Source organism: Phascolarctos cinereus, unplaced genomic scaffold (genome assembly GCF_003287225.1).
Source record: "Phascolarctos cinereus isolate Bilbo 61053 unplaced genomic scaffold, phaCin_HiC Scaffold_4;HRSCAF=312, whole genome shotgun sequence".
Classification (NCBI taxonomy): domain Eukaryota; kingdom Metazoa; phylum Chordata; class Mammalia; order Diprotodontia; family Phascolarctidae; genus Phascolarctos; species Phascolarctos cinereus.
In genome coordinates this window covers 176,762,140-176,790,076 of record NW_027555847.1, presented here as the reverse complement: position 1 = coordinate 176,790,076, position 27,937 = coordinate 176,762,140, and the positions used below count along the sequence as shown (strand labels likewise).

Sequence of the window (27,937 nt, the reverse complement as noted above, 5' to 3'; positions counted from 1 at the left end):
CCTGCATACATTCATGTATTAAACTGCCTGTGAATATTTCTATACACTTGGTCATTGATGATACTGTGGGAAAATATATTGAAGCTTTCAATGAACTATTTATTTCAGTAGCAAGGACACTGTCCTACTAGCCATTATCTTTATGTTACTCATTCCTAATTTAATACAAATCAAATCCAATTATGAAAGGGAGTGTGATATAGTTGAAAGAATGTTGGATTTGGATCAGCCAAATCCTGGCTTCAAATTCATCCTCAGACTCTTTGCTAGTTATGGCACAGTAAAAAGAATACAAGGCTGGGACACAAGAAATCTGCATTTTTAATTCTAGTTTGCCCTCTAACTTGCTGTGTGATCTTGGGCATCTACCCTCATAGGCTTCAGTTTCATGTAAAATTAGGGGATTTTACTACATGGTTTGGGAGGTCCCTTTCCAACCATAGATCTAAAATCCTATGACTCTATTTTTTGAGCCATAGTTTACTAATCTACAAAATAGGCAAATTTTATAATACCTGCTTTTCAGAGTTAATACAATGATCAAATTAGATTTTTGTAAGTCTTTGTACATGACCTTATAGAATGACTTGTAAACACTAGATCAACATGAGCTCTTTTTAATAGCAAATATCAGGACATGAATTTCTGTAAACAGAAATTTTCCAAATGCCACAAAAGAATTCTACTTCTTTCGTGCAGAATTGGATTTAAGAAAATTTCTGCATACCAAGTAAATGTCACTGTCATTCAAATGTGGTTATAGTGGGATTTGACCTATATTCTATGTAATTCTTGGGTTTTAAGAAATCTGCATTCCAATTAACAAAGATTAATGAGCTGCTTTAAAGGGTAAGGATACACATCTGAGGGTTTATAAATAAAACACAAAAGAGACATTAAAAATCTAATATGATTACTTTCAACACGCTCCACTTTTCCTATGTAACAATTTGTTACATCTGAAAATCATAATTTCAAAATAAAAAAAAAACTGTTTTGGTTCCTTTTAACTGGCAGCTATGTGGAACAGTTCACAGAGTACCAGATTGAATCAGCAAGACCTGAGTTCAAATGTCGCCTCAGACACTTATTAGCTGTGTGACCCTGGGCTAGTCACTTAACCATTTGCCATTTTCCTCATCTGTAAAATGAGCTGGAGAAAGAAATGGTGAGCCACTTCAGTATCTTTGCCAAGAAAACCCAAATGGGATCACGAAGAGATGGACATGAGTGAAACGACCGAAGAGCCACGAGGTGGAATGAGGGCAGATTCTGGCCTTCTCACCTTTACATTCAGAGATGCTTCTTGAATGGAGGTATTCAGTGGAACTACCAGCAGGGCAAAGTTTACACTCCACCTGCCCCTCTTCATCTTGATAGGATCCAATCCAGCAGCTTTCACAGACAGTGTGCTCCAGAGAATAATAGGTCCCCAAAGGGCAATTAACTGTAGAGAGACAAAGCAGAACAACTATAGATTAATTGCAGAATTCAGTGAATTGCAGCAATGGAATGTAAGATGGGTCCTTTCATCCCAGGAATTAAAAATAGCAAACACAATTTCAGGCACTATTGTTTAGGGGAGAAATTTTTACTGCTGGCCATTTTCTTATCAGCCTGGCCTCAACTACTCCTGGAAATAGTAGCACTCATCTGTCTGCTATTGTACACGTCATCGTCATACCGACAAAATTCAATACTCAAACTATGGATGTTCAGAGGTGTCTTATATAAAAGGATGACCTAATGTTAGGGAAAACCAAATTGTCAAATTGAATGCACGATAAAAGTAGGGTACTTGGCCCATCCTACATACAAGGAGAAAAACAGTGATTCCCTACCTCACCCCAAAATATGTCTTCAGGCGTTTAAACCTTTCCTTACATGATGAAAAACTGAAGATGATTTTCTGAAGATTAATGCTAGGGTTTATTTATTCTGAGCAGCTAGGTAGTACACTAAATAGAGCACCAGAAAGACCCGAGTTCAAATCTGCCCTCAGATACTTAATAGCTGTGTGGCCCTGGGCAACTCATTTAACCTTGTTTGCCTCAGTTTCCTCATCTGTAAAATGAGTTAGAGAAGGAAATGGCAAATCTTTTTAGTATCTTTGCCAAGAAAACTCCAAAGAAGAGTCAGACACAACTGAAATGATTCAACAACATCCATTCTGGTGACTGACCCAAGATCACCGGTAGTGAATGGCACATTTGTTCAACTTGATACATTCCTCAGGATTGACTGGTTTGGAAAAGCCAATTTACTCCTCCCCTTTGAGGATATTATTTCCATTGGCAGATGCCTCTGTTGTTCTCAGATTCAACCCCCTTTCCCTGCCCCTGGGGAAAATGGCCCAATTTTGGATTCTTTTTCCTTTTCCTCCCTCCCACTTCAGGTTTTTGGATCTAGGGAAGCCCAAGAGGTCTGAGATCAAAGTGAGCCCACTCTCAAGACTATCTGAAGAGAGCTGAGAACTCAAATCTCCTTGGGATGTTTAAGACCCAGAGCTTAGAACCTTGAGGTCATTGCCAAGGTTACCCTGACCTTGATCCAAAGAATGTATGAGATATGAAAGAGAATCTGACCAGGCTCTGCAAGACAGAGGTTCAAACATCTTTTTTTTTACTATTGGCTTGAAATTCTAAACTTAGTGACCCTTAGCAAAACCAAACACAAATTGAAATAAACAAAACAAAAAAGTGATAGTGCATAAAACCATAAATTATAAATTGTCTATGAACTAACAAAATCATCCTGTTTGTTTCTATAACCTTGTCTGATCTTTTTTCTCTTCTAAATGTTTTGAGATTCTACTAGCATTGTTATGACTATTGCCATTTATTACATAGTTGTAATTTATGTGTATGTTATGATGATTCTGTTTCTTAACTCTACCTCACTTCATATATATTCTCATATTTCTTCACAGTTTTCAAATTTTCTTTTCTTATATTATAATAATATTATATTATGTTTGCTGACCACTGTTTATTCAGCCATCTCCCAATCAATGGACTAGAACACATGTTGTTTCCAATTTTTAACTTTTTTTCCTATTGCTGTCAATACTTAGGGTAGTAGAATGACTTAATTAAAGGGTGTGCATGTTTTTATAACAGTTCATATTGACATTTTGTTTTTCAAAATTACTGCTCCAATTCAACAGTAAAATAGTGTGACTGTTTTTCTTTAAACTCATCCACACTGAATTTTATCACTTTTACTAAATATTTGATAAATTAATGGAAATAAATGTGGGATCTCTCAGTTATTTTAAGTTGCATTTGTCTGATTATTAAAGAGTTTGAATAGTTTTCCAGGGGGTTATTGATAATTTATACTTCTTTTTCGAATTGCCCATTAATGTATCTTATGACCACCAATTCAATGAAGAATTTAATTCTATTGTTACAAATTTGAGTCAATTCCTTATTGATATTAGATATTTCTATTAGATATACTAGATTTTTATCAGACTTATGTAAAAGATGTCCACATTCCATTTCTTTCCTCTTTCCTCTGTATGTATTACTTTTGTTTATGCGAATCATTAAAAACATTTTTACATAACCAAGTCCATCTATTGCATCTAGTTTGTCTATTTGTTTAAATATAATAATTTTCTTTACACAGTTGTGTAAGGTAACTCATTCTATTTTTTTTCTAGATTTTTATAATGTACTTTTTTCCTTTTAAGATCACTGACCCACTTGTAATATGTTATATGGTATAAGATATAAGTTTAATTCCATTTTTAATTATACTATTACATTTTCTCAACATTTTAATAAAATAATGATTCTTTACTTTTCTGTTATGAGTGATGCCAGAGTACAAATGGAAAAAGAATGCATTCTATAGTGAGGTCCTCCAGACACTCTTGTTAGTGGATGACAACTGTCCTGAGTAAGCACCAGAATATTAAAGGACTCTTTCAGTGAGATCCATGGCCTAAGAGATTGGTTTAACAATCCACATTGGAAAAACCAAATGGATGTTCAGACTATAAATTTGAAATTATAGTGGTTATTAGGCCTGCTTCTAGGTATATTACTCTATCTCATGTTTATTCATCTGATATTTTGATAACTGTATTTTAACATAATTGGTATCCTTTGTAATCCTACATATTTTAAGTATTTGAAAACATCATTCTTAGAAGAGGTCCATAGGGACAGAAATTTACTGATGAATAATGAGCTAGGCACAGAGTTGAGGAGTAGTAGTGTGGACTGAATTGTTTTCAGGAAATTGCAACATATTTTTACTGACTCCAAGCTTCCCATAATAGTAAAAACCCATCTTTTGAACATAAGCATTTTACTGGTGATGCCATATGGCAGGGAGTTCTGGAATATCACCGCCTCCAAACAGCTAAAGATGAGCATTACATGGATGACAATGAGATATGGAAAGGCACATTGTGAGTGTGAGTGGGCTGCAACATATGACCAATGATGATCCCTGATTATCAATGATGTATCAATGATGATACATCATCAAGGACTTCCATGATAGGAAGATGGGATGATCATTTGGCAAGAGTGAAAGATGACAGGCAACCAGGGTGCTCTGCTGGTACCGTTATGACGTCAAAAGAAAGGGTAGAAGTTCTCCAGTATTTTGGAATATCCTATGTTTTGAACTTTTGAGAGGACATGGATGAAAATCATATAAGATGGGAAAGCTTGGAGGATCAGAAATCTACTTCATTGGAGGGAACTCCCAAATGGATGAATTCACAGATCCATTTCATTATCTTTGTATATTGTAGTGCCTCGTGATGACCATTAGTTAATTACAGTAGCATTGTCTCTATCGATTAAAGTATGTAGGTTGATGACTCAGAGCTTTTTGTTTTTTCCCCAAGGAGGTCTTCCCTCTGTTCTGTTCCTTCTAGCTTGAAGACTTTTTATGATCTTGGGTGTAGTTTTTTTTTTGTTATGTTTTGTTTTGTTTTTACTTTGGCAGTCAAAAGTGAGTTTTATCTACAAGTTACTCAAAGTAACTTCCCATCCTTACCCAACACCAGGTATATACCAGAGCCAGCTCAGCCCAGCTCTTTCAGTATGAGCATTTACAACTTGGAAATCCATAAATGATACAGATCAAGGCTTGATTTTTGTTCTGTTGGTTATGTGGTCTTAAGAAAGTAATGAAGAAAATGTTAATGATGCAGATTAAGTTTCAATAATGTGCACATTCTTTTTTCCTGAGAGCCAGTTGTTCAACATTGACCAGCATACACATCCCTGCCTGTGGGTGCCAGAGATCCAGCAGAGAGGTACCACGGGAAGTCCTTCTTTCCAGCCTTCCTGTTCTCTCCTATTTCCCCTCCTGGTTGAAGGACGATTTCTCGTTACCTTTACCCCTGTCTCCAGGGGAGGCAACCCAGATCTCCTATTCTACTCTAACTGTTAGGCTTACTACCTTCTTTACAACAGTCATTGGTCATAATCCTCCAGCCCTTGTGTTTGCATAATGTACACAGAATTCAAGTCAACAGGCATGGCTGGCCAGGGTAATGCAGGGTAAGATTATTTACAAATTATGGCTGTTGTGTGAAATAGCTCACAGCGCACACATAGCTATTTTGTTTTGCAATTGCTACTGAAAGTTGTAGGATCTAAGAATGATAAACATAATTTGATTTTCTATCCCTCCATGTAGATTAATAAGAATAGTTTCCTTGGTCTGATTCCTTATGCTACAGTGGAAAGAACAGTTTCAGTCAGAGGCCCTGGGTTTCAACCTCTGTTCGTTCTATCACTAACTCCTTCTGAGACTTTGGGCAAATCGCTTCAACTCTCTGGACCTCAGTTTCCTCATCTGTCTAATTATAGGAATTAGACTAGATGATTCCCAAGGATCTTTCCAACTCAAATTCCTACAATCCAAGAGTAGTCACAAACCCTGTGGTGACAAAAAGCAACGGCATTTTATATGTACTGTTTGGTTTAGATCAGGCCTACACAACCTGGGGTCCGCCAAAGGATTTCGGGCAGCCCTTAAAAAAAGGGCCACCCAAAATCCTTTGTCAGGCCGCAGGTTGTGCAGGCACGTTTTAGATGAAATGAAAACATCTTACCACACATTCGTCCTCTTAGCACTGAGCCTGGTCTGCAAAAGAGAAAGGCCTTTTCTGTTTCCAATGAATTGCTTTCAGCTACAACCATTTCAGATGCAAGTTGAAAAGAATACATGGGTTCCTTATTGAGAGTCCTTTTGAGCCGGTTGGTGATTGTCTCTAAAGTCTTCAGGAGTCGCTGCTGGTTTTCCAATTCAAGGGTATCATTTCTCTGATCGGGCAAAGGTACACTTGCTGAAATAAGGAAAAAAAAAACAACCCAAGTACACCTGGTATTTTGTAAAGCTGTAGCAACAGGTCCTCGTTACAAAGAAAACTCTTTTAAAAATGCCAAGGGAATTTTAACATAAGTAAAAGAGAACAAGTACCATGCACACGTGTAACACTGGTCTAAGAATGATTCATCATTTCTTTACACAATGGCAGTATACTCACACAAAACTCCCAGAAGCTTGTATGGGATTCTTACACAAAACTACACCTAAATTTCTTTATTTTAAAAATGTGCCTGAGCTCATCAGGTCAAGGTGAAACAAAGCCTTAAACCCATATGTAGCTTTAAGGTAATGAAAGGACTTGGGAGATTCAAGAGGCGAAATTCTCATAATTCTTAGGTCAGGTGGTTGGTTTTTGTTTTTTGGGTTTTTTTTTTACTTGACAGTAAAATGAAATAAGGAAAGTAATCTATGGGAACTTAATGTTCAATTTTTAAAAAAATTACTTCTTTATTACCTGTAATGTTAAATATTAATTTAATTTTATGGTCAGATGTTGAGGTGCTAAGTTTTTCATGCCTTTTGATCCGAGACGATTGAGTTTTACCATTCCCCACCACAGGCTTCTGAGGCTGCTCTTGAATGACATCCATGAAGTCTTCATAAGAATAATCCACTTTGTTGGCCACGCCCCAACCACCAGGTCCTAGCCAGTTAATACAAAGAAAACATACAAATAGCCCATGAATGATCTGTTGGGGCAGAAGGGGGGAAACATTGGATTAGGAATTAGGAGACCTCTCAGTCTTAGCTTTGATACTTTCTAATTATGTTATACAATCTTGGACAGGTCATTTAATCACTCAGATTTATATACCTTTTCTGTAAATTGGGATTAATAAATACCTTATAGGACACAAGGTGCTGTGTGGATTAAATGCAACAATGATTATAAAGATGCTTTTTGTAAGCTGTAAAATGTAAGCTATTATCTTGATGAGTAATACTAAGGAAAAATTTCTGATTTTGGAAAAGGTGATCCATTTTGGTTTTCCTTGTTGTTTCCCTACTGAAGTAGGCTGGCTTTTGTTCTACCATAAAACAGGATGTAAACTCTTTGGGGGCAGGGACTGGCTCACTTTTATCTTTATCCCTACTTTATCCACTTTAGCACAAAGTCTGGAACAAAGGGAGTTAATAAATGATTGCTAATTTGTTGACTTTAGCAGGACACTTTTGGCACTGACAGGATGATACTACTCTTGTTACTTCCTTACTGCCTTAACCTCTTTTAAGTGATTGCCAACTAATATGGCAAGATTTCCTCCCAGCTGTAATGACTGGCTCACACAGCAGTCTATTCTTACTGAGGAGAGAGAGAGGGAGAGGGAGAAGAAAAAAGGGAGAGACAGATCTGAAATAAGAGAGAGAAGACTATTTGCCTTGTTCCATAGATTAATTAATAAAACTTACTCTAAGACAGAAGAGAAGCTGACAAAACAAAAGTCTTTCTTTCCCTAGTCTCACTGAATAGCCTCTCTGTTTCCTTAGAATAATACTGTATAATGCAAATTATATTTCTTAACTTAGATGAATATTAATTAGACCTGAGTTAAAATCCTACATTAGAGTCTTTTAGGTCTCCCCCTCTCCCCTCTCCGCCTCCTTCTATGTTTCTCTGTCTCCGTCTTTGTCTCTCTTCTCCCACCCACAGTAAGGAATGAGATATAGCTAGTACTAAGCCAAGTTACCTTCCAAGACGTCTGGCCTTAAAGCTAATAATTAAATGTAGGTCTTCCTTAGGTGAAAGTTGAGTACCCCTGACATAAAAGAATTTTCAAATGAATGTTAAAATGTTTGAAAAGCAGAGATGGGAAGATGGCTACTTTAATGAATAGATAAAGCTAAGTACTAACCACCAGACACAAGGATTTATATGCACAATTGTAAGCAGTTTTCTTATAATGGTAAAGCAGGATAAACAGTACTCCTGACATTTTATCTATGCCATTAATTTCTTGTCAGCTCCCTCTTTTTTTTCCCCAGAAATAGTATAAAGGTGAATTTCAGAATAGCCCTCGGTGAATTATTACAACTTATGTGAATCTGTAGAGTCCAAATTAGAGAAATATATCAGAATTGGAGAAGTAATTTCCCATTCAAATCAGTTCTTTCCTTAAGAAGGAAGGAAAGAAAGAAGAGAGAGAATGGATAGGGAAAAAGAAAAAGTAAAAGAGAACAAAAGAGAATGAAAATAAACTTTGCTTTCAAAGAACATATTATAATTTAATTAAAATGTTGATAAAGGCTATTTTTGCTCACTGCAGCTCAGAACTCCTGAGCTCAAAAGAGAGCTATTAGCCTTAGCTTCTTCAGTAGCAGGAATTACAGGCATGTACCACCACACTGGATCTTTTCAAGGATGCCTTCTTATGATTAAAAAATTAATCTTGGATCCAAAGAGATTATATTTCATTTCCTAATGGTTGTCTACTCTAACCCACATAATTTGATAATCATAACATGTCTTATTTTTTGTTTTCTTAAAGATCCTTAGATAATATATTGAATCTGTTCAGTGTTAAATTATATAGTAGAGTTTTCAGTTTTCCTTAATGATCTCTATACTTTCTAATTTTATACTCAATAAATATTCCTTAAATGAATCACATAGTATGCCTAACTTCTTTGCTAACATTTTTCCTGCTATGCATCATATCTAAAAACTAGTGATGTTGAATAAATCGTGTAGAATTACGATGTTTAATTACCAATTGCAAAGCCATTTTCATAGTCGTAGTTATACTCTAGGCACTGTTTTTGGGTCCGGTCCTCCAGTCTGCAGTCAATATCATCAGCATCGTTACAAAATGATGGCACCTAAAAATCCCAAATGAAGAAATTGTAAATCCAATCACAAAACAAAATCAAGCTCCCTTTTCTCTATCTTTATACTCTGTTTCATACATTCAACCTCTTACAATTTAATCTTCTTGGAGCTGTGACTGACAAACAATAATTTAAACTTTCTCCTCCCTCCACCCCAACTGCTTATGGTTTCTGCCCATACTTTTAAAGCCTTAATTAGTCAGCCAACAAGCATTCATTAAGGACTTACTATATGCCAGGCACTGGGGGGCATACAATGAAAGGCAAACCAGACCCAGCCCACATTTTAATGGGAGAAGTGAATATTAAAACATCTATGTACTAGTAAGAGATATAGGGGGTAAATTGGAGGCAATTTCAGAGGGAAGAAACTAGAAGTGGGGTGAGGTGGGGGTGACAGGAAAGGCCTTCTGTAGAAAATGCGATTTAAATTGAGTCTTGAAGAAATGCAGAAGACAGAGATGGGGAAAAAGAGCATTCTATCAATGTTTGTGCTACTTAATTTCTAGAGTGTATTGGTGATGTTTAGGATTTTTAAGAGTTACACCATTGGCTTCTCAACTGCAAATAGGTACTAATTTAATCGCAAAGATTTTGTTGATTAACTTTTTTCTTCATAAATTCAAGAACGATAGTAACCTTTCATCTCTTTTTTGGACACATTTTATACAGTATCTAAAAATAAACTGATAAGCATTTATCAAATACTTACTTCTGCAGTGCTGTGGAAGATAACATGTGAGAAATTATTCCTGTCCTCCACCAGCTTAAAATACAGTTGGAGAGATTTTGTTGTTGTTCAGTCATTTCAGTTGTATCAGACTCTTTGTGACCCCATTTAATGTTTTCTTGGTAGATATACTGGAGTGGTTTGCTATTTCCTTCTCCAGTTCATTGTCCAGATGAGGAAACTGAGGCAAACAGGGTTAAGTGACTTGCCCAGGGTCACCCAGCTAGTGTCTGAGCCTACATCTGAGCTTAGTAAGATGAGTTTTCCTGACTCCAGGCCTGGCACTCTATCCACTGCACCACCTAGCTGCTCCTGGAGAGTCTAGCTCTGTCTCCTTTTTTTTTTTTCCCCTGAAGCAGTGATATTGTTTTAAATGAGAACTTATGATCTACAGAATGTTGAAGCAAGTTGATTTTCATGAGAAAAGTAAAAAAAAAAAAAACCTTCAGGGGTTGCAGCATTTTTTTCAATTAAAAATATTACATAATGTATATAAACATATAAATGGCTTTGCCTCAAACTTCCTACTGTATTAAATTAGGGTGCATGTTTCCATAGGTTTTAAGTAAACCATTTCATAAAACATCACTTCTTCCAGGAAGCCTAATCTGATCCTTCTAGTGGCTAGTGCCCCCTTAGAAATATCCCCCTGGGCACTATGTATACTTGACATATATAGTATTTACTCTTCTGTTTTCATATTGTTGCCTCTCTCCCTACTATAACAGAATACAAGCCTGTTGAGGGTACGGACTATATAATTTTTTTTCTTTGTATCTTCAGTGCCTAGCACAATGCCTCGCCCATAACAGGCACTTAACAAATGACCGTGGAGTGATGGAATGAAGGTAAGTCCCGGAATGCAGAACTCATGAATAAAACTTATACTTGTCGACAGGCAGCACAACCGAAGAGAGGGAAACTCAGAAAAATAGGATTTCAGAGCAATTATTCAAGATGTAGATTACCAAGCAAAACTCAGAAAACTTTATTATGAAAAAAGTCTCAATAACATCCTTCAAACAACTAAAAGGAAAAAAAATAAAAGAATACTACTAACCTACCATTTCACCCAGAGTAGTCTCAAAAGCTTTAGAAAAGTTTTTGAGGAGATCATTGTTATCACAGCATGTTGTTTTGTAGAGCATCTCAAAGGATTTGAATCCATGATTTGCAAAGCGATTGACTAGAAAATAGGGAGAAAGCAGTTTTTGTTGGTCAGTGATTTTGTAATGGAAGGGTTTTAACTTCAGATGACCTCTGATATGGATTAGTTTATGCAAAATGACTTGACTGAATGCTTCATTTCTCACATTGTTCATTACAAAAACCAGAGATGCCACTTAAGAAGCATTCCTGCTTCTTAGGAAATAAACAAAGAGCAAAGCTAAATTGCACAGCTACCCAGTGATAAGAGTTTGATTTCCAAAGCCCGATAATTTCAACCTCCCGATGTCATGAATACTTCTAGTAATTACCAGAAACAAAGCTCTGCAGGTTTCATAATTTCATAATATATCTTCTTGAATTGTGTAACAAGCAAAGAATGGATTGTAAATATTATTTTTCCTAACACCATGCAAGACAATCTTCTTTCTGGATTAGGAATTTCTGAGCTGAAGAAATCTTATCCTCCTGTTTTATGTGGATATATTCAAAAGGATGCCACCGAATAATTTTTGGAAGAGGGCTGGACTCGTTCTGTAGGCCTCAGAAGATAGAACAATGACTGATAAAGTTGTAGATTTTTGTCTCAATATAAGAAAGAATTTCCTATTAACTGAAGCGATCCCAAAATGGAATGGACTACCACGGGAGTTAGAAAATTCTTAGTCACTGATGTTCCTTGGGTTGAGGTTGGATTTTTTCTTGTTGAGAACATTTTAGAAAGGATTCATACCTCGGGTACAAATTTTTCCAATTTTGAATTCTATGAGTCTGTAATTAAGAGGTAAATTCTGCACCTACAATACTGAAGCTACTGCTTGTGAGGCAATGAGTGGTATGGAGAATAACATCCTATTAGCCCAGGGCAAAGCTAATAGGAGAGAATTTAAAATTGAAAATTTCAACTTATATCTCACTTCTGTAGAGAAGACTACTGATTTTCTCGCTGTCACAGACATAGATTCTTGGTCTCATTTTATAGATAAGAAAAGATGGCCCAAAAAGATAATGACCTGCTTAAAGAAAGGTCAGGATTTAAGAATAGCTTAAAGAACAAGCTGTGTCAATTGATAAAATGCATTTACACATCCTAGAGAGAGTAGGTTAAAATTTTTTATTTCAAAGTAAAATTATGATATCTGCTTACAATTATTTATATTTAAAGTACATTTACACAGAAAGGGAGAAATTATAGTAAATTAGTCCCCTCACTCTAGTTGCCCCTGACTATGAATACAAGGCAGCTAAAGTCCATGACCTGCCTTAAGCAAGCCTGATCTTGAGTTTGGGGTTGCTTCATCTGTGTTTAGGCTTTACTTGTCTTAAATGAATGTGTCTTGACCCTGGATACATCTGGGCTCTGTATGTTCAAGAAATTGAGAGACCTTGGCTCCTCTGTTGAGGCTGGCTGCAGTTTGGGAGGAGTCCCTAACAACTATTTCATTGTTCTTGAAGCAGATGACCACTGGCCTGAGGATGATCCCAATCCATGACACAGCTTGTCAGAAGACATAGATTTTGAGGAACACAGTGCACAGCTGAGGTGAAATTTGAAATGCCTGACCAGCTGTCCTAGAAATTGCTTTACATTCTGATAAGGTTTTAGAATCGACCTTCTGGCAGAATGTAACAATAGTTAAACGTCCACTTGTTTATGTCTTTCTGTCAAGGCATGCTTGCATATGGTTTGGGTTTTTTTTTTTGTGACATGTTCTTTTTGTGTGCAGGAAATAAACCTGTTCTTTACCTGAGGTATATTGTACATTGAGTACTGTAAGGGAAACTGAGGAGAATAGATCCTCCTCAGCCCCCTGTGTAACCATCTTATGACCTAATGGTGTAACTGCCTCATGACCTGACATAAAGATAAAATGGAGTCATCAAAGCGTGCCAGGATCAAGGAGACTGGAACATTAAGTAACAACTAAACAATGTTACCTGGGGAAACAATCTATCTCAAGGAACATTTTTCTTGAGAAAAGCGTGTAATTGTCCAAGGAATTGATCACTTCTTGGACAATTACACAACAAACAGGTAGCTGGAGGTCTGATCAAGCTCCAACCATTGTTAGAATGTGTAGGTACCCTGGATCTGAGTACTCATCAAGGAGACATAGACAATACAAAATATCAAGATTGTTTACCCCTGGTTTATATGGATATAAAAAGGGTCATTGGAAAGGGACATTTTGGAGACTTTGATTGCAGAGATAGGGACGCTGCCGGAAGCAGATCGCATGCATGGCTTTCGTTGTGTCCTGGGGTAGAACGCTCCCCGTTGCCTCCCTGACCAGACCTTTTGGTCTGGTCCCCAGGGCTCCCTGGTCTATGAGGTATTTGAGCTTGCCTGGTCAGTGAGTGTGTATCCTTTCTTTTCTTATTCCTACTTTCCTTTATGTTGATTATTACTTATTGCATTGAATGTTATTCTTATCTTTATTGCTTGTGTGGTTTTTAATCATTGTAAATAAATGTGATTATTTGTTGTTTATCCTGAGTACGTGTCATTATATCTTGAGATCCAAACCTAAATTGAATCTGCACAGTATGTAATCCTTTCTATTACAAGTACCTTTCTATTTCTTCCTTTGGGGAGAACTTCACATGAAAACCCAAATTTAAGCTTTAAGTAAATCATCCCTGAAGAGCTGGTTGGAGGGTAAGGGAGGTGAGTGTTATTAACAAGCCAATAAGTGTGAGAGAAAGTCTAATCCCTATTCTAGGTGGCCAGGATCCCTCATCTGAACGCAGTCAGAGCTTGTGTACATTGGTAGAGGAAGGGGCAGATGAGCCTCTTAAAGGAAAGGGAATGGGTACAATGCATAGACCCTTAGACTCAGCAGTAGGTTCATTAATGGCATAGGGCATCCTTCTCATTAGTGCCAATGGAATTAGAAGTTGAGACATACTGAAGCATCTCTATACCTTAGGGGAGGTTTGAAAATTGTATCCCATCTCTATTACTATCAACCAGGGGTTTTGAGCCTTCACTAGAACATAGGCAAAAAAAAATTTTTTTTTAAACCGGGTGGGCATAGGGCACTCCCAACGGGGAAATTTCCATTACCAATACAGATTGACAATCATTCCACAGTTTATAGTTTTAGAGTTTCTGGGAGCATTGAAAGGTTATGTGAGTAGCCCAAGCAAGCATATTTATCACAAAACAAATACCCATATAATCATAAAACAAATACCTATATATAATGAAGAGGAGCAATAAAAGTAAATGCATTTATTAAAAAAAAGTAATATTAAAAGTGTCCCTCATTGCAGCCTTTGTGTTCTATGCCTATGAGACATGGCCTACCTTTCCTATCCCTAGTCTTGGCTTTAACCTCCAGGGTCCCTTCACATCCATCAACATTGATTCTTAGGGAAAAATAACATTTCTCTGAATACATATTTCCAAATACTCTAGAAACACATTTTTGTCATGAGAGAAATTAATCCAAAGTAAACTTACCCGCACAGTCTGGCCATTCTGTAGAATATGGGGGTCTCCAGATTCCATCTTCATAAGCACAGTAATATTTTTCAGCAGATCCTTCTGTAAAATCATAGCCTTCTAGGCAACTTAGTGTGCAATTAATACCAACACTGTCATTGGTACATATGAAATCTCCATTAACAGGAGTGAATGGAACCTCACAGGGAGAACCTATGCAAAAATATACTCTAATTAAATACGACCAACAATCACTCAACAAATGTTTATTAAATACCTACTATGTGACAAGAACTAGAGCTAGAGAGACAAAGAAAGGCAAAAACACAGTCCTGCTCCTCAAGGAGATAACATTCTATAATATGCAGCGATACAATAACTATCACCATTGTTGTTTCTCCTTTTACTCTTCCTTATATGATACTCTAAGGTTTACAAAGTGTAAGTTTAAATGCTGGGTCTGAACTTTTCAAAGGGAGGTTTTCTTCTCATTTTTGTACTCCTAAAAAAGGCTCACATTAAACTCTTAGAGTTAAAGGTAGAAAAAAATGTTTTGTAAATGCTACTAAAAAGTAGCTAAGCATGCTTTTATGTTTAGGAAAAGCTACAAGCACTCCTAGGTTGATAGGGCTGCTGCTGCCATTTCCTCATTAAAACTGAAAACAACCTGGACAAAACTCTATGGCAGAGAAATGAATTTTTCAGGATCTGTCAAACCTACCCACCCCTCCTCACCTCAAATAAAGATCATGATAATAAGAATATGAGACTATGTATATGCAATGGAATATGTAATTCCAAGAGAGAATACTTGATGAAATGTTGATGGAAGGCAGCTGATGGCAAGGAATATCAGAAATCTAGATATGAACAGTGTCAATGTTTCGCTTTAAAACAATACTCTTTCTTGCTCATTTTTTTTTCACTAAATAGAGTGGAAAAAGCAGGGTTCCAAGCAACCCTGATGGGTACAGCCAAGATGGCAGATGAAAGAGAGCTTTCCAGTGAACCGTCCTAACTTTCTCCTTCAAATAACTTTAAAATAATACCTCAAATGGAATTCTGGAGTGGCATAATCAACAAAACATCAGGGTGAGACATTTTTCCAGCCCAGAACAACTTTAGAGGTTGGAAGGAGAAATCTGTTGCACTGGGGTAGGGGCTGGCTGGGAGTGCAATGTGGCAATGACACCAGCTGTGGGTGACCTTGGAGATAGCAGTGGCTACAGTAGCAGCAGTACCTACTGGCAGCTCTCACTGCCCAGAGATGGTAAGGGGAACCTTGATCAAAAAAAGATTACAAGGGACTACCATGCTGTAATTGGGCATAGGCCTGAGCCTATAGCATAGGACAGGTCCCAGTTTCAGGGTAGAGAGGAGTCCTTGGGGCTGCAAGAGATCAGAGAACTTTCCTGGGAAAGGACCAGAGTAAAGAACAGGAGAGCAGTGATGACACTTCTTCCCAGGATAATACTTAGAAACATCAAAAACTTATAGACCTCTAGAACAAACTGAAAACAACAGTACAAAAAGTCTGAAGCTTAGAACACCTTTTCTCCTACCAGAGGTGAGCAAAGCCTAATTCTAAATTAAAGTTCAAAGTCAAAAAATAGGTTGGAAAAAATGAGCAAACAATAAAAAAAGAACCTGACCCTAAAAAGCTACTATGGTGACAGGGAAGATCAAGACACAAACCTAGACAAAGACAACAATGTGAAAATAGACACAAAGCCTTAAAGGAAAATGTAGATTAGACACAAGTCTAAGAAGGATTCCTAGAAAAGTGAAAGAGATAAAAAAAAAGAATAGAAAAATGATTTTAAAAAATCAAATCAGGTCAGTAAAGGCAGGGGGAAATGAGGGCAATGTAAGAAAATTATGAAAGGAGAATTAATAGCTTGGTAAAAGAGGTATAAAAAATACTGAAGAAAATGACTCCTTAGAAAACAAAATTGTCCAAATTGTAAAAGGGGCATAAAAATCACTGGAAAAAATAACTCCTCAAAAAGAATATTGACCAAATTGAAAAAAAGTTACAAAACTTTACTAAAGAAAATAATTAGAATTGGGCAAGAGGAAGCTAATGACTCCATGCGGCATCAAGAAACAATAAAACAAAATCAAAAGAATGAAAAAAAATAGAAAATATGAAATATATCATTGGAAAAACAACTGATCTAGAAAATAGATTGAGGAGAGATAATTCAAGAATTATTGGACTACCTGAAAGCCATGATCAAAAAAATGGGCAAGAAAGAGTATCTGCTTAGACATGACATTTCAAGAAATTATAAAGGAAAACTACCCTAGTAGTTTTAGAATCAGAAGACAGACTAGAAATTGAAAGAATCCACTGATCACCTCCTGAAAGAGATCCCAAAATGAAAACTTCCAAGAATATTATAACCAAACTTCAGAGCTCCCATGTCAAGGAGAAAATCCTGAAAGCAGCCAGAAAGAAACTGTTTAAACTGTAGTTGTCAGAATCACACAAGGTCTAGCAGCTATCATTATAAAGGAGCAGAAGGCTTGGAATATGATATTCCAGAAGGAAAAGGAGCTAGGATTACAACCCAGAATAACCTACCCAGCAAAACTGAGTATAATCCTATGGAGAAAAATGAATATTTAATGAAACAGAGAAATTCTAGGCATTCCTGATTAAAAAGCTGCGCTGACCCAAATACAAACTACATTCAGTCCATTTTCCACTCAATTGACAAATCGGCCCTCCTAAAGCACAGATCTGATCATTTTGCCCTTCCTTTCAACAAACTCCAGTAGCTCCCTAATACCTCCAGGATCATACACAAACTCTTTGTGCTTCTAAAGCCTTTCATAACCTGGCCCTTCTTTGTCTTTTTATACCTTACTACTCTTCACGTACTGTACTATCTAGTGACATTGGCCTCCTTACTGTTTCTTGAACATGACACTCCATAGAAGATGGGTATTTTTACTGCTGGCCGCTACTCCTAGAACTCTCTTCCTCATCATCTTTGCCTTCTGGTTTCCTTCAAGTCTTAGCTAAAGTCCCTTCTATAGGAAACTGTTCCAAATCTTCTTACTCCTAGTGCCTTCCCTCTATCGATTATTTCCAATACATCTTCTATATAAAGTTGTTTTTTATATAATAATTTAAATGTTATCTCAAGTTATTTTGGGGGGGATATCTTTAATGTTTAGAAAAATGCCCAACACATAGTAGATGCTTAATAAATGTTTGTTGACCTGACACCTTGCAGGGCCAGGTCATAACTCTAAGAAGCATACATACCTTTGATGATAACATAAATCTCACATGTCCTGTTGTTGCCAGAAGGATCAGTGGCTGTATATTGTACTGTGGTCCTTCCTTGGGGAAAGAGATCTCCTGGGGAATGACTTCTAGTGATGCTCAGTAAAGTTCCTAGAAACAACAAAGATGAGCAAAAGTCAGAAAGGTTTAGGATTTACTGCTTTTTGCTTAATACCCACCATGGAAAATATTGTCTCTCTCATTTTCCTATTGGGCTATAGGACCTAATGATGACTTGAGGGTTATGCGCAGCATCAGAACAATGGATACTTACTCATTTTGTTATTGTTATGTTATATTCTTTGGTTCATTATGCATCTTCCCATTGAATATATATTAAATACAGGCTAGCACATAGCACTGTTAGGCACTTTAGTGGTAATACAAAAGTACAAGTCTATTGTCCAATCACTGCCCTTAAAGATTGTACATTTTCTCAGATACTCAATAATTTACACAGTTATATGCTAGTTCTTGGAAAGCAGCATGGATAGGTATTATCAATGATCAGAAACTCCAAGATTTCATGTTGGAAAGGACTTTAGACACCATTTAGTCCAAACTCTTCATTATATAGATGAGGAATTGAGACTAAGAGAATTAATGGCTTGTCCAGGGTCACACAAGTAGTAACTGTCTGAGGCAAGATTTGAAACTAGGTCCTGACTATAAGTTCACTATGTCCATGCTGATTTTAAATAGATCTATAATCTCATTTACATGTGGATTTTCTCCAATGTTCCATTATACAATCCAGCTCTGTCTATTCATCATTCAGGTCCTCCCTTAAATGGTCCACAAGGGATCTCTCTAATGTGCTGGAAACTTTTCTTGGTCTCTTGATGTTGAAATGTTACTGGGGACTCCATGGTATCTCTGTCCATTGGTTAGCTCTCCTTCAAGGTACATGACCAGCCCTCATCTTTTTCTAATCAAACATCTCTCTGATGACATCCTTATGCTTCTTCCTAGTCTGTTCATGTTTGCCATGTGACTGGAATGCACCTCCTCACCTCTGCTTCTGGACATCCCTAGTTTCCCTCATGACTCAGTTCAAATATTAACTTCTACATGAACTTTTTTCTAATGCCCGTAAGTGCTTGTGGACTCCCTGTCAAAGGAGGGAGTCCATGTTACACCTGTAATAGGATGTAGACATTGTCTACTGGCACATGGAAACCCTCAGCTCCCCTACTACTACTGACTTCCTGGGGAATTTACCTAAACCCTTAGACAGACTGGGACCTAACAGTGACTTACAGATTAGCTATCCACGTAATAGCTTTCTTGATTGAAAGTAAGCTCCTTTTTTACATTTTGCTTCATTTTTGTATCTCCAGCAGCATATTACATACTACTGGGCAAACAGCTGGTACTTAATAAATACTTATTGTCTCTCCACTGACTGTTAGCTACAAGTGGGCATTCATGTTGCGTTACCTAGAAAAATGTTGGCATTATAAAAATCACAGAATGAGAGGAGGCATTAGAGATCATCTAGTCCCATCTCTTTATATGTGCGTGTACATATATATGTATATGTATATATGTGTATATGTACATACATATATGTGTATATATGTATACATGTAAATTATGTGTACGTGTACATACAGCTATCTATCTATATCTATCTATAGTGTGCCCAGGGAGGTAAAGCAAATTCCCAAAAGTGATACTGCAAATCACTGGACAGTCTGGGTGTACAACTCAGTCCAATGACTTCCTTCTAAGGCCAGTGGTCTTTTTAATTGCATTAAAGTGTTTTTCCATCTTTGTTGTTGTTGTTGACTCTAACAACTGCCATTTGCTTTCCATTTCCTACTTTTGTTTACTATGCTATGACAGACAATAACGTGTTTTAATTAAAAACAAAATGATTTCCTTACCTGAGTTGTCTGAGAACTGAGGCTCATCCCAGGTTGCTGCATACTCATTCCTGGGACCCTGGATTGGAGGTGGGGATCGGCACCTATCAATGACAGGCGGTTCTACATCTAAAGAACATGAAAGCATAGAGAGAAACTAAATACTGAATGGGCTGTCCACAGGCTCTGAACCAAACAGTGAGTGGAAGAGCCACAACAAAGGATGGGAGCCTGCATGTGCCTCATACAAAGATTCCCTATATCATTATATACACAGTGGTTATATATAGTTATAGCTATTTAGCTATATGGTGGTCACATTGTATCTGCTGAAAGAGAGACCACCTAAAAGTACCTTGGCAGTGCAGCCTGCCTTGACAGTAGAAATATAATATTCACCTAAAGGAAATAATTAGGTAAGTATAAGAATGGCCAATATATATAATGATAGCAATATTAATAACAAAATCACATTTATATACAGCTTTAGAATTTACAAGGAGCTTTCCTCATGACAGCCCTGGGAGGCACGTAATATAAGAGTTTCCCACCCCCATACTGTATATGGGTTAAGTGACTTGCCCAGGGTCACATAGCTAGTAAGTTCTGAGTCCAGATTTAAACTCAGGTCCTCTTGACTCCAGGGCTGGTGATTCATCTACTTCATCTTCTAGCTGCCCCTCCTATTTTTAATGGTTAAGGAAAGGGATGCTCAGAGACTTTAAGGGACTTGCCCAGGATCATACTACTATTAACTATTGGATTACAGAAGACTGTACGTTCATAATATCAAATGATCATAAGATCATAGACTCATAGAGCTAGAGTTAAATAGGACCTAAAAGGCCAACTTCTCATCTTGGGGATGAGGAAACTAAGGCCCAGACACGGTAAGTGACCTGTCCAAGGTCACACTAATAACAAACATGAGGGGCAAGATTTGAATCTAGATACTTTGACGTGTTCTGTTTCAAATCAACTGCTAGAGTTCTAAACTCTCAAAGCCACAGCACACAGGCTGCTTGGGCTAATATATAGCTCCCTAGGGCATATCATGTGGTTCTTTGTCCCTTTGTTCAGAAAAATACATAACTAGATGAACAATTTTTGGGAAGAGAAAAAAATTTGGGGGGTTGAGGGGAAGGTTCATTTTTCATTTTCTTTACAGAGTGATGAGAATCTTTGGCATCAACTCTCTACAGATGGGATGAATTACACATTAACAGTTTCTCTGATTCTTCAGTTGCTTTGGCATAGGTTGCAGGGGGGTGGGGTAGGGCTGCAGTATTTCTGAAGCAGCTAGAAGACTTTCAGGTGCTACCTGTTGTCAGGCACCTTCTAGTTTGACGGTCCTTCCTTCATCCTTAACACTTTAGATCAGTATCTGGAGTTATTGAAGCACAGACAACTGAAAGCATTTGCAAAGTTTACTTATACCTGAACAAGAATCCTCTCTAAAACATAAAAGGTGAGCAGGCATCCAATTTTGCTCAGAGAACACTATTAACAGGATGCTACTATCTCCCTAGGCAACCTATTTAATTTTTGGATAGCTCTAATTGTGAAGGAAGTTTTTCTTTATGTTGCTTCTCAGCAATTTAAGATTCCAGATTTAGAGATTAGACATGATCTTAAAGGTCAACTGGTTCAACCATCCTGACTTTATGGATGAGGAAAGTGAGACTCAGAGGATTCCAGTTATATGCCCAAGGACACACAGGTAGTTAATATCAGAGCTGGGATCTGAATCCAGGTCCTCTGATCGAAGGCCAGTGCTCTTCATTTATCCCTTACCTGTAAGGTTAAGTATAATTGACAATTTTTTATGTCAGGACTCAGTCATTAACTTCACCAAAAGGGAAGATATTGGGTTAGTGATTTTTTAATATTCTTAGTTGGACTTTATGACTATATAATTAAACTTTATGATCCCATGCATGTTTATTACTACTTCACCTCCTCCCAGTGGACACTTTTTTTAGCTATTAACATAATCAATACATTTAATGAATAACAAGTTAAATCAATTAGTAGCAAAATGAATGAAACTAATCTATACATTCCTAGCATACTGCTATTTTCCCTCCTGAGTGACTTCTGTTTCCAAGGTTCCCTAAGACCAGAGCCTAGGTCCCTAAAGCATATCAAACAGGTATGAGTCAGTGGTGCATAAAAGCAGTAAGGGCCAATCAATTAATTATTAGAAATACTCAGAGGCTCATACTCTGAGATTATGATAGATCCATTTTGTAATTGGCAGGGATACTTCACTACTGCTGCACCATAACACCCATGACACCTCTTGGCCTTTTTATCTTGTGTGGTATTTGTTCATGTTTTCCTTTAAATCTTCCATAGAAGGTCTACCTAATGTGCCATTTAAAAAAATTTACTATCCTTTCCTTCTCCCCACACAAAACCCCAAAACTAACAAAATCATGTTGGTTCAACATTTTAAAAATGAAATACAGGTTCAAGGTACTAGATCCCCTTTCTCTAATTAGCAACAGTTGAGTGACACCAACAATCAAGTCAGGTTGGGCTGAGGTCAGCAGAAGCACTGGCTTAACTGTCTACCTGCTCTGCAAGGTAGACAGCTCTAACCATTTATCTGAATGGAAGAAGTATAATATCTGTACCACAGGTTTCTACGTCTTAAGTTGGGCCAGTGTCCAGCTATGTATTCAAATGTATTGCAAACTCACCCACATTCCAAGTTAATGACTATGGAGCTAATTTTCTTTTCATATGGAAAACACAAGAACTTTGGCAGGTACTCCATAGAATTGTATTTCTGAACTAATTTCAATGGATTGTTTTTCAATGAATCAAAGCCAAGGTATTTTTCATGCTGAAATGTAAATGTAAATTTTAGAATAAGCCTTGGAATTATAACTAATAAGGAACTAATTGCTCATAAAAATTTTCAGGTTTTTTATTTGGGTAAGTTGTGCGGAAGGCATACCAGTGAATTAATAGTAGGAAATAGGAAATTTCTCATTAACAGAACTCACTCTTCTGAAGCAAATCATCAATTCTTCTCTAACTTGTAATGCCAAGAGAGTTGTCTGGATGACTGAACAGTTAAGAGACTTGCCCCTAGCCACACAACTAGCATGTGTCAGAGGTGGGATTTGAGCTCAAATCTTCCTTACTTTATCCCCTATGCCTTTATCAGTTGATAGCAAAAGCTACAATCTATAGAATAGAGATAGATTTCTACCCTAGTCTTGTTATCGCATTACTTCAAGAAATACTTTTTAAAGTCTTTCAATCAAAAACTTTAATTTTTAAACAATAGTCATATAACATTTAACAACCTAGCATACAGGCATGGTAAATTTTAATGATCTCATGATATGATATGAATATTGTGGCTTGTCTTATTTTCAGGAAGGCTAGGGCTTACTATTACAAGGTAAAGAGGGAAATGAGAAATAAATTCTAGGTTGCTTTTAGAACTTCATCCAAATATTTCTGAAGAGGACTTACCAATGACCTTGACATTGAATGTACAACGGGCCTGGTTTCTGGACTTGTCAACTGCTGTATATGTGATAGCAACCTCTCCAATTGGGAAAAGGTAAGGTGGTGTAAAAGCTGGAGTAACGTGAATCGATACCTTTTGGAAATAAGTAAGGTTTTTTTCTTCATATTTTAATTGAACACTGATAGTATAATGTATTCTTTAAAGACATATTTCAACACACTTTAAATTTATTGTGTTTAATTTCAACTAAAACTTGAATTGTGAAGAGAATACTTTCTAAACATTCTTATTAAAATTTTGTCTGAATGTCCATTTTGAGAAACAGTCTCATCTTGTACTTAAGTGGTACTTAAGTATTTACGCTTTCCCTAAGAGCTGAATGTTATAACTATGATAAATTCTTATTATTCCAAGTGATTAGGTTTTATCATATTTATTTTACAAAGGAGGAATTGAGGTTTCTTAGACCACTGTGATATGTACATATGCATATGTGTGTGTATTTATATCTATCTATTGCTTAAAAATCAGGCAGAAAATAAGAAGTAACAAAATGAAAGAAATTTTATTTCAATTTCAATTTTATAGAAAATTGGCCTTCCAAACCATGTCCCATCTGACTATATTTTCTTACTATTACTCACTTTCATATTCTAATTCCCATTTGACTTGAAAAAAAAACCAGAATACCCATCAATGAATCCACACAATTCATATTTTAAAGCAAATAGTGCCTGGTACAATTCCCAACTGTCAAACCTCCCCTGAAAAGTAGGTTGAACTTAGAATGAAAGTGTATTTAATTGCAAATGAATTCAAGGTGTAGTTTCCCCCTCCAAAATGTGTTAGGAGAACAGATTCAAAGACACTTCTTTAGGTACATGTTTAAATTTCTGGATTAATTGTCAAACTAACATCTGACAGATCATTCCACACAATTACATGTAAAATACCTTATTTATGCCAGAAAGCTGCGCCAAATCACTTTTGCTTTATATTCTTTACAAATGAGGGAGTCAGAGGGTTTCTAAAATCATCTAAACTTCTGCCCAGATAGTCTCTCTCTGAGGTCCCTTTTCAGACTTTCAAACCTTGACAAAGGTGAAAACTTTCCTTATCCAATAATTTTACTGAAAGGTAGAGCAATTCTTTAAGATAGTTAAGACAGCAAATTCATTAAGATAGATAAGTTTTAAATTTGTAATCTCAACTGGAGGTTTCAACTCCTCAACTCAAAGAGATTATTTCTCTTTCAGAGTATGCACCAAAACTTAGGTTGATACAAGTATGTTATGCAAACACCAGACAAATAAAAGAACACATGTAGGTGGTTTAAAATTATATGAAAAAGGGCTCCATCTATATGCATATCTTACCTCTTCACCAGAGTTATCTTTTGCTGTTGGTACAACCCAAGTAATATTAGCAGAATCTTGCTGTTCTAGGGTTTTGGCTTCAATGTCTTTAGGACAGGTGATTTGAGGAACCTCCACATCTGACTCAGAAAATACATAAAGAAAAAATATAAATACATTGATTCATGATACAATTAATTCATTTAGGATTTGATCTGATTCAATAAACTCAAGTTAAGCACCTGTGATGTATAACATATTGCACTAGGCACTGGAGAGAAGATAAAAATTGAATAATTCTTGCTCAAAAGGAGTACACATTTTATTGCGGGCAGGGGATGGTGGTGGATATATCATGTGCTCAGACAAGTAAATTCTAGGTAATTTGAAGAGAGACTGAGAACATGCCCACGGGATGGAGGAGCAGGGAAGTTGGGGAGTTGGTACCTGAACAGAGCTATGAAGGAAAACCAAGGACCTTCAGTGAAGAAATGAGAAGGGATTGAATTCTAGATATGGAGGATGGCTTGTATGAATGGATAGAATCAGGAAATAACATATCAAATTTGGCTAAAACATAAACCATATAAAAAGGAGCAATAGAAAATATGTCTGGAAAGTTAGGTTGAAATAAGATGGTGGAGGGTCTTAAATTCCAACCTGAAGACTATTTTCTACTAGAGGCAATAAGGACTTCCTGAAGGTCCTTGGGAAGTTGAGTGGCATGGTCATATTTATGTCTTAGGTAGATACTTTTGTCAGCTATAAGGAAGATGGATTGAAGAGGGGGAAAACTCAGAGATGATCAAATGAGGGTTATTACAATAGTCCAAGTAAGAGGTAATTAAGGCCTGAATTAGGGTGGTGGCTGTGTGAGTAGAAATATGGGGATAAGTCTAGGAGATACTGTGGAAATAAAACCAACAGGTTTTGGCAACTAATAGATTTGGGGGGGTGGTTAAGAGAGAGAGGGAAGAATCAAAGATGATTGTAAGGTTAAAAATTGAGCTGACTGGAAGGATAATGTTACCCTTAACAGATAGGGGATGTTTCCAATTTAGACAGGTGTAGTTTGAAATGCTGATGGACTGCCTGGAACACAGACCTAGAATTCAAGAGAGAATTTAGGATTCGATATATGGATTTGGAAGTCATCTGTGTAGAGATAATAGTTGAGCTCATGGAAGCTAATGTAATCTCCAAAGGAATTTAGATTGAGAAGACTGCTCAGAAAAGAGCAATAATAATGATAATGATAATTATGATAGGTGAAATTTATATAATATTTTATGGTTGAATCATAATTCATTATGATGAATTAACAAAGGGGATTGTAAAAGAATGGCCAGAGAACTAGGAAAGGAATCAGGGGAGAGCAGTGTTACAGAAGTATGCAGGCAGAGAAGGTAATCAACAGTATCAAAAGCTGAAGAGACCTCCAGGACTGAGTAAAGGCACTCAGACTCAGCACTGAAGAGTACATCTGTAACTTTTGAGAAAACAGTTTCAGTAGGGTGATGGGCTTTTAGGCAATGTAACAAGGGACTGAAGAGCGAGTTGACAGGGAGGAAAAGAAGTCAACAAAGATGACTCTAGGAATTTAACATTGAAAAGCAGAGCTAGATGTAAGATGATGGCTTGAGGGGATGAGGAGAAATCGGGTGGATTTTTTTTCAGGGTAAGACTGACCTGATCAGTATTAGAAACTGAGGGAAATTTAAAGGGGGAGAGATTTAAAGGGTGATGAATGATGGTGGCAGGAGGGTGTGAAAATGACAAAGGGGAACATGTAGTATGCTGACCTTTTCTCTCTGACGATGTCTGAAAGAATCAGAGAAGGAACAATTAGCACTAAAGAGAGCAGCTCAGGATGAGTTATTCTCTAAAAACGTCTAGGTTTCTATGAGGGCAAAGACACAGAATCTGAGAAGATGGTCCCTAGGAGGAGGGATAGGCTGTGGGTTGAGGAGGAGGAGGAGGAGGAGCAAGTTTGATAGGGATTAGAGTTTCAGGAAGATGTAGTGGGGAAAGGTGTTGTCTCTGAGGGTTTTACTAGCCATAGCCCAGTCAGTAACAGTTGATTTGGTTATTGGTAGGGGATGAATGGAAGATCAATGGTAATGGCTGTTAGAAAGGTCATGTAGTCAACATCATTCAGGAATGTTATGGACTTATCAGAATGCAAATTGTGTGCATAATAAGTATGATAATAACTGATATTTACACAACACCTTAAGGATTATAAAATCCTTTCCTTATAATAAACCTGGATGGTTTAGAAAAGTCAGATATGATGAAATGCTTTTTTCACCTCCTTAGACTTTTTTATTCCATTATACCTTCCATCATTTTGGGTAGATAATGTAAGAGAGGACATGGACAAAAACCATTCAGAATGGGCTTCTGATTTGCCTCATTGGAGGGAACACCTGTATTGATGAGATCACAACTCCCTTTGAGCATTCAAGTACGTGGAGCTAATAAACAATGTTAGTATCTTAAAAGGATTGGCATCAGGATAGACAGAAAGTTATCTTCTCTGTTTCCTTTCCTTGTATCCTCCTTTCTCTCCTCACAGTAAGATGTAAACTCCTTGGGGGATAGAATCATTTTAGATTTTGTCTTCTAATCCTGACCACCTAGTAGAGTGCCTTGCAGATAACATATAGTTAATAAATGCTTCTTTGATTAACTTGGATTTCTAGGTAGAAAGGTGATTACTTTTTTTAACATCTGAAAAATAGCATGGAATAGTGGGTAGAAAAGCAGCCTTAATGTTTAGAAGACCTGGTTTTAAGTTTTGTTTCTGACACATAATGTTTGTGTGACCCTGTCGCTTAACTTCTTAGAGACTCAGGAAATTCTCTGAAGGCTGTAAGTTGGAGAATGGTAACCGATCTGCATTTGGTAGAAGAGACTTCATTACTGAAACTCTCTATATCAGTGAAATCATATCTGATCAAAAAAAGCGCAAAAATAATTCAGATACATAAAAGGAATACAGATAATGTCTACAAATCTGTGCCAATAAAGTCACTTAAAGAACAAACCACCACCAGGATTCTGGAGCAAATTATCGCCATGATTGGTAATATTTATAAGCATAGGGAGAAAATAATGGACTCATCTTTTTGTGGAATTTTAACATCTTACCTTCATTTGCCAAATTTCTTATAGTATTTGGGATAATACAAGTCACCATAAGGGAGGTTTCTTAGGTGAATATTTTGGATGTTATCTCTTATCATTGGTGGTGGTCAGTTGTTTCAGTTGTATCCAATTCTCTGTGACCTCATTTGGGGTTTTCTTAGCAAAGATACTTCAGTGGTTTGCCATTTTCATCTCCAGCTCATTTTACAGAAGAGGAAATTGAGGCAGACAGGTTTAAG

The 27,937-nt window shown here is 36.9% G+C and overlaps 1 protein-coding gene and 1 long non-coding RNA gene across 3 annotated transcripts in view; one reads left to right on the top strand and one right to left on the bottom strand.

Moving 5' to 3' along the window:
- Nucleotides 1–13,580, top strand: part of LOC144456835 (uncharacterized) — a 301,200-nt gene extending 287,620 nt beyond the window's left edge. The window contains exons 5-6 of one of the 2 annotated variants that reach the window (XR_013485989.1): nt 10,706–10,770; nt 12,548–13,580. This is a non-coding gene — a long non-coding RNA (uncharacterized LOC144456835). Of the gene's footprint in view, nt 1–10,705; nt 10,771–12,544 lie in introns of both variants that reach the window. The other variant, XR_013485990.1, reaches the window with a different exon arrangement.
- Nucleotides 1–27,937, bottom strand: part of SVEP1 (sushi, von Willebrand factor type A, EGF and pentraxin domain containing 1) — a 317,149-nt gene that overhangs the window by 129,239 nt on the left and 159,973 nt on the right. The window contains 10 exon segments of the mRNA XM_021001765.2: nt 1,286–1,447; nt 6,089–6,322; nt 6,821–7,009; nt 9,075–9,183; nt 10,987–11,108; nt 14,556–14,750; nt 17,815–17,946; nt 19,725–19,832; nt 23,196–23,325; nt 24,570–24,688. Of these exon segments, the coding sequence (XP_020857424.1) occupies nt 1,286–1,447; nt 6,089–6,322; nt 6,821–7,009; nt 9,075–9,183; nt 10,987–11,108; nt 14,556–14,750; nt 17,815–17,946; nt 19,725–19,832; nt 23,196–23,325; nt 24,570–24,688 (1,500 nt within the window).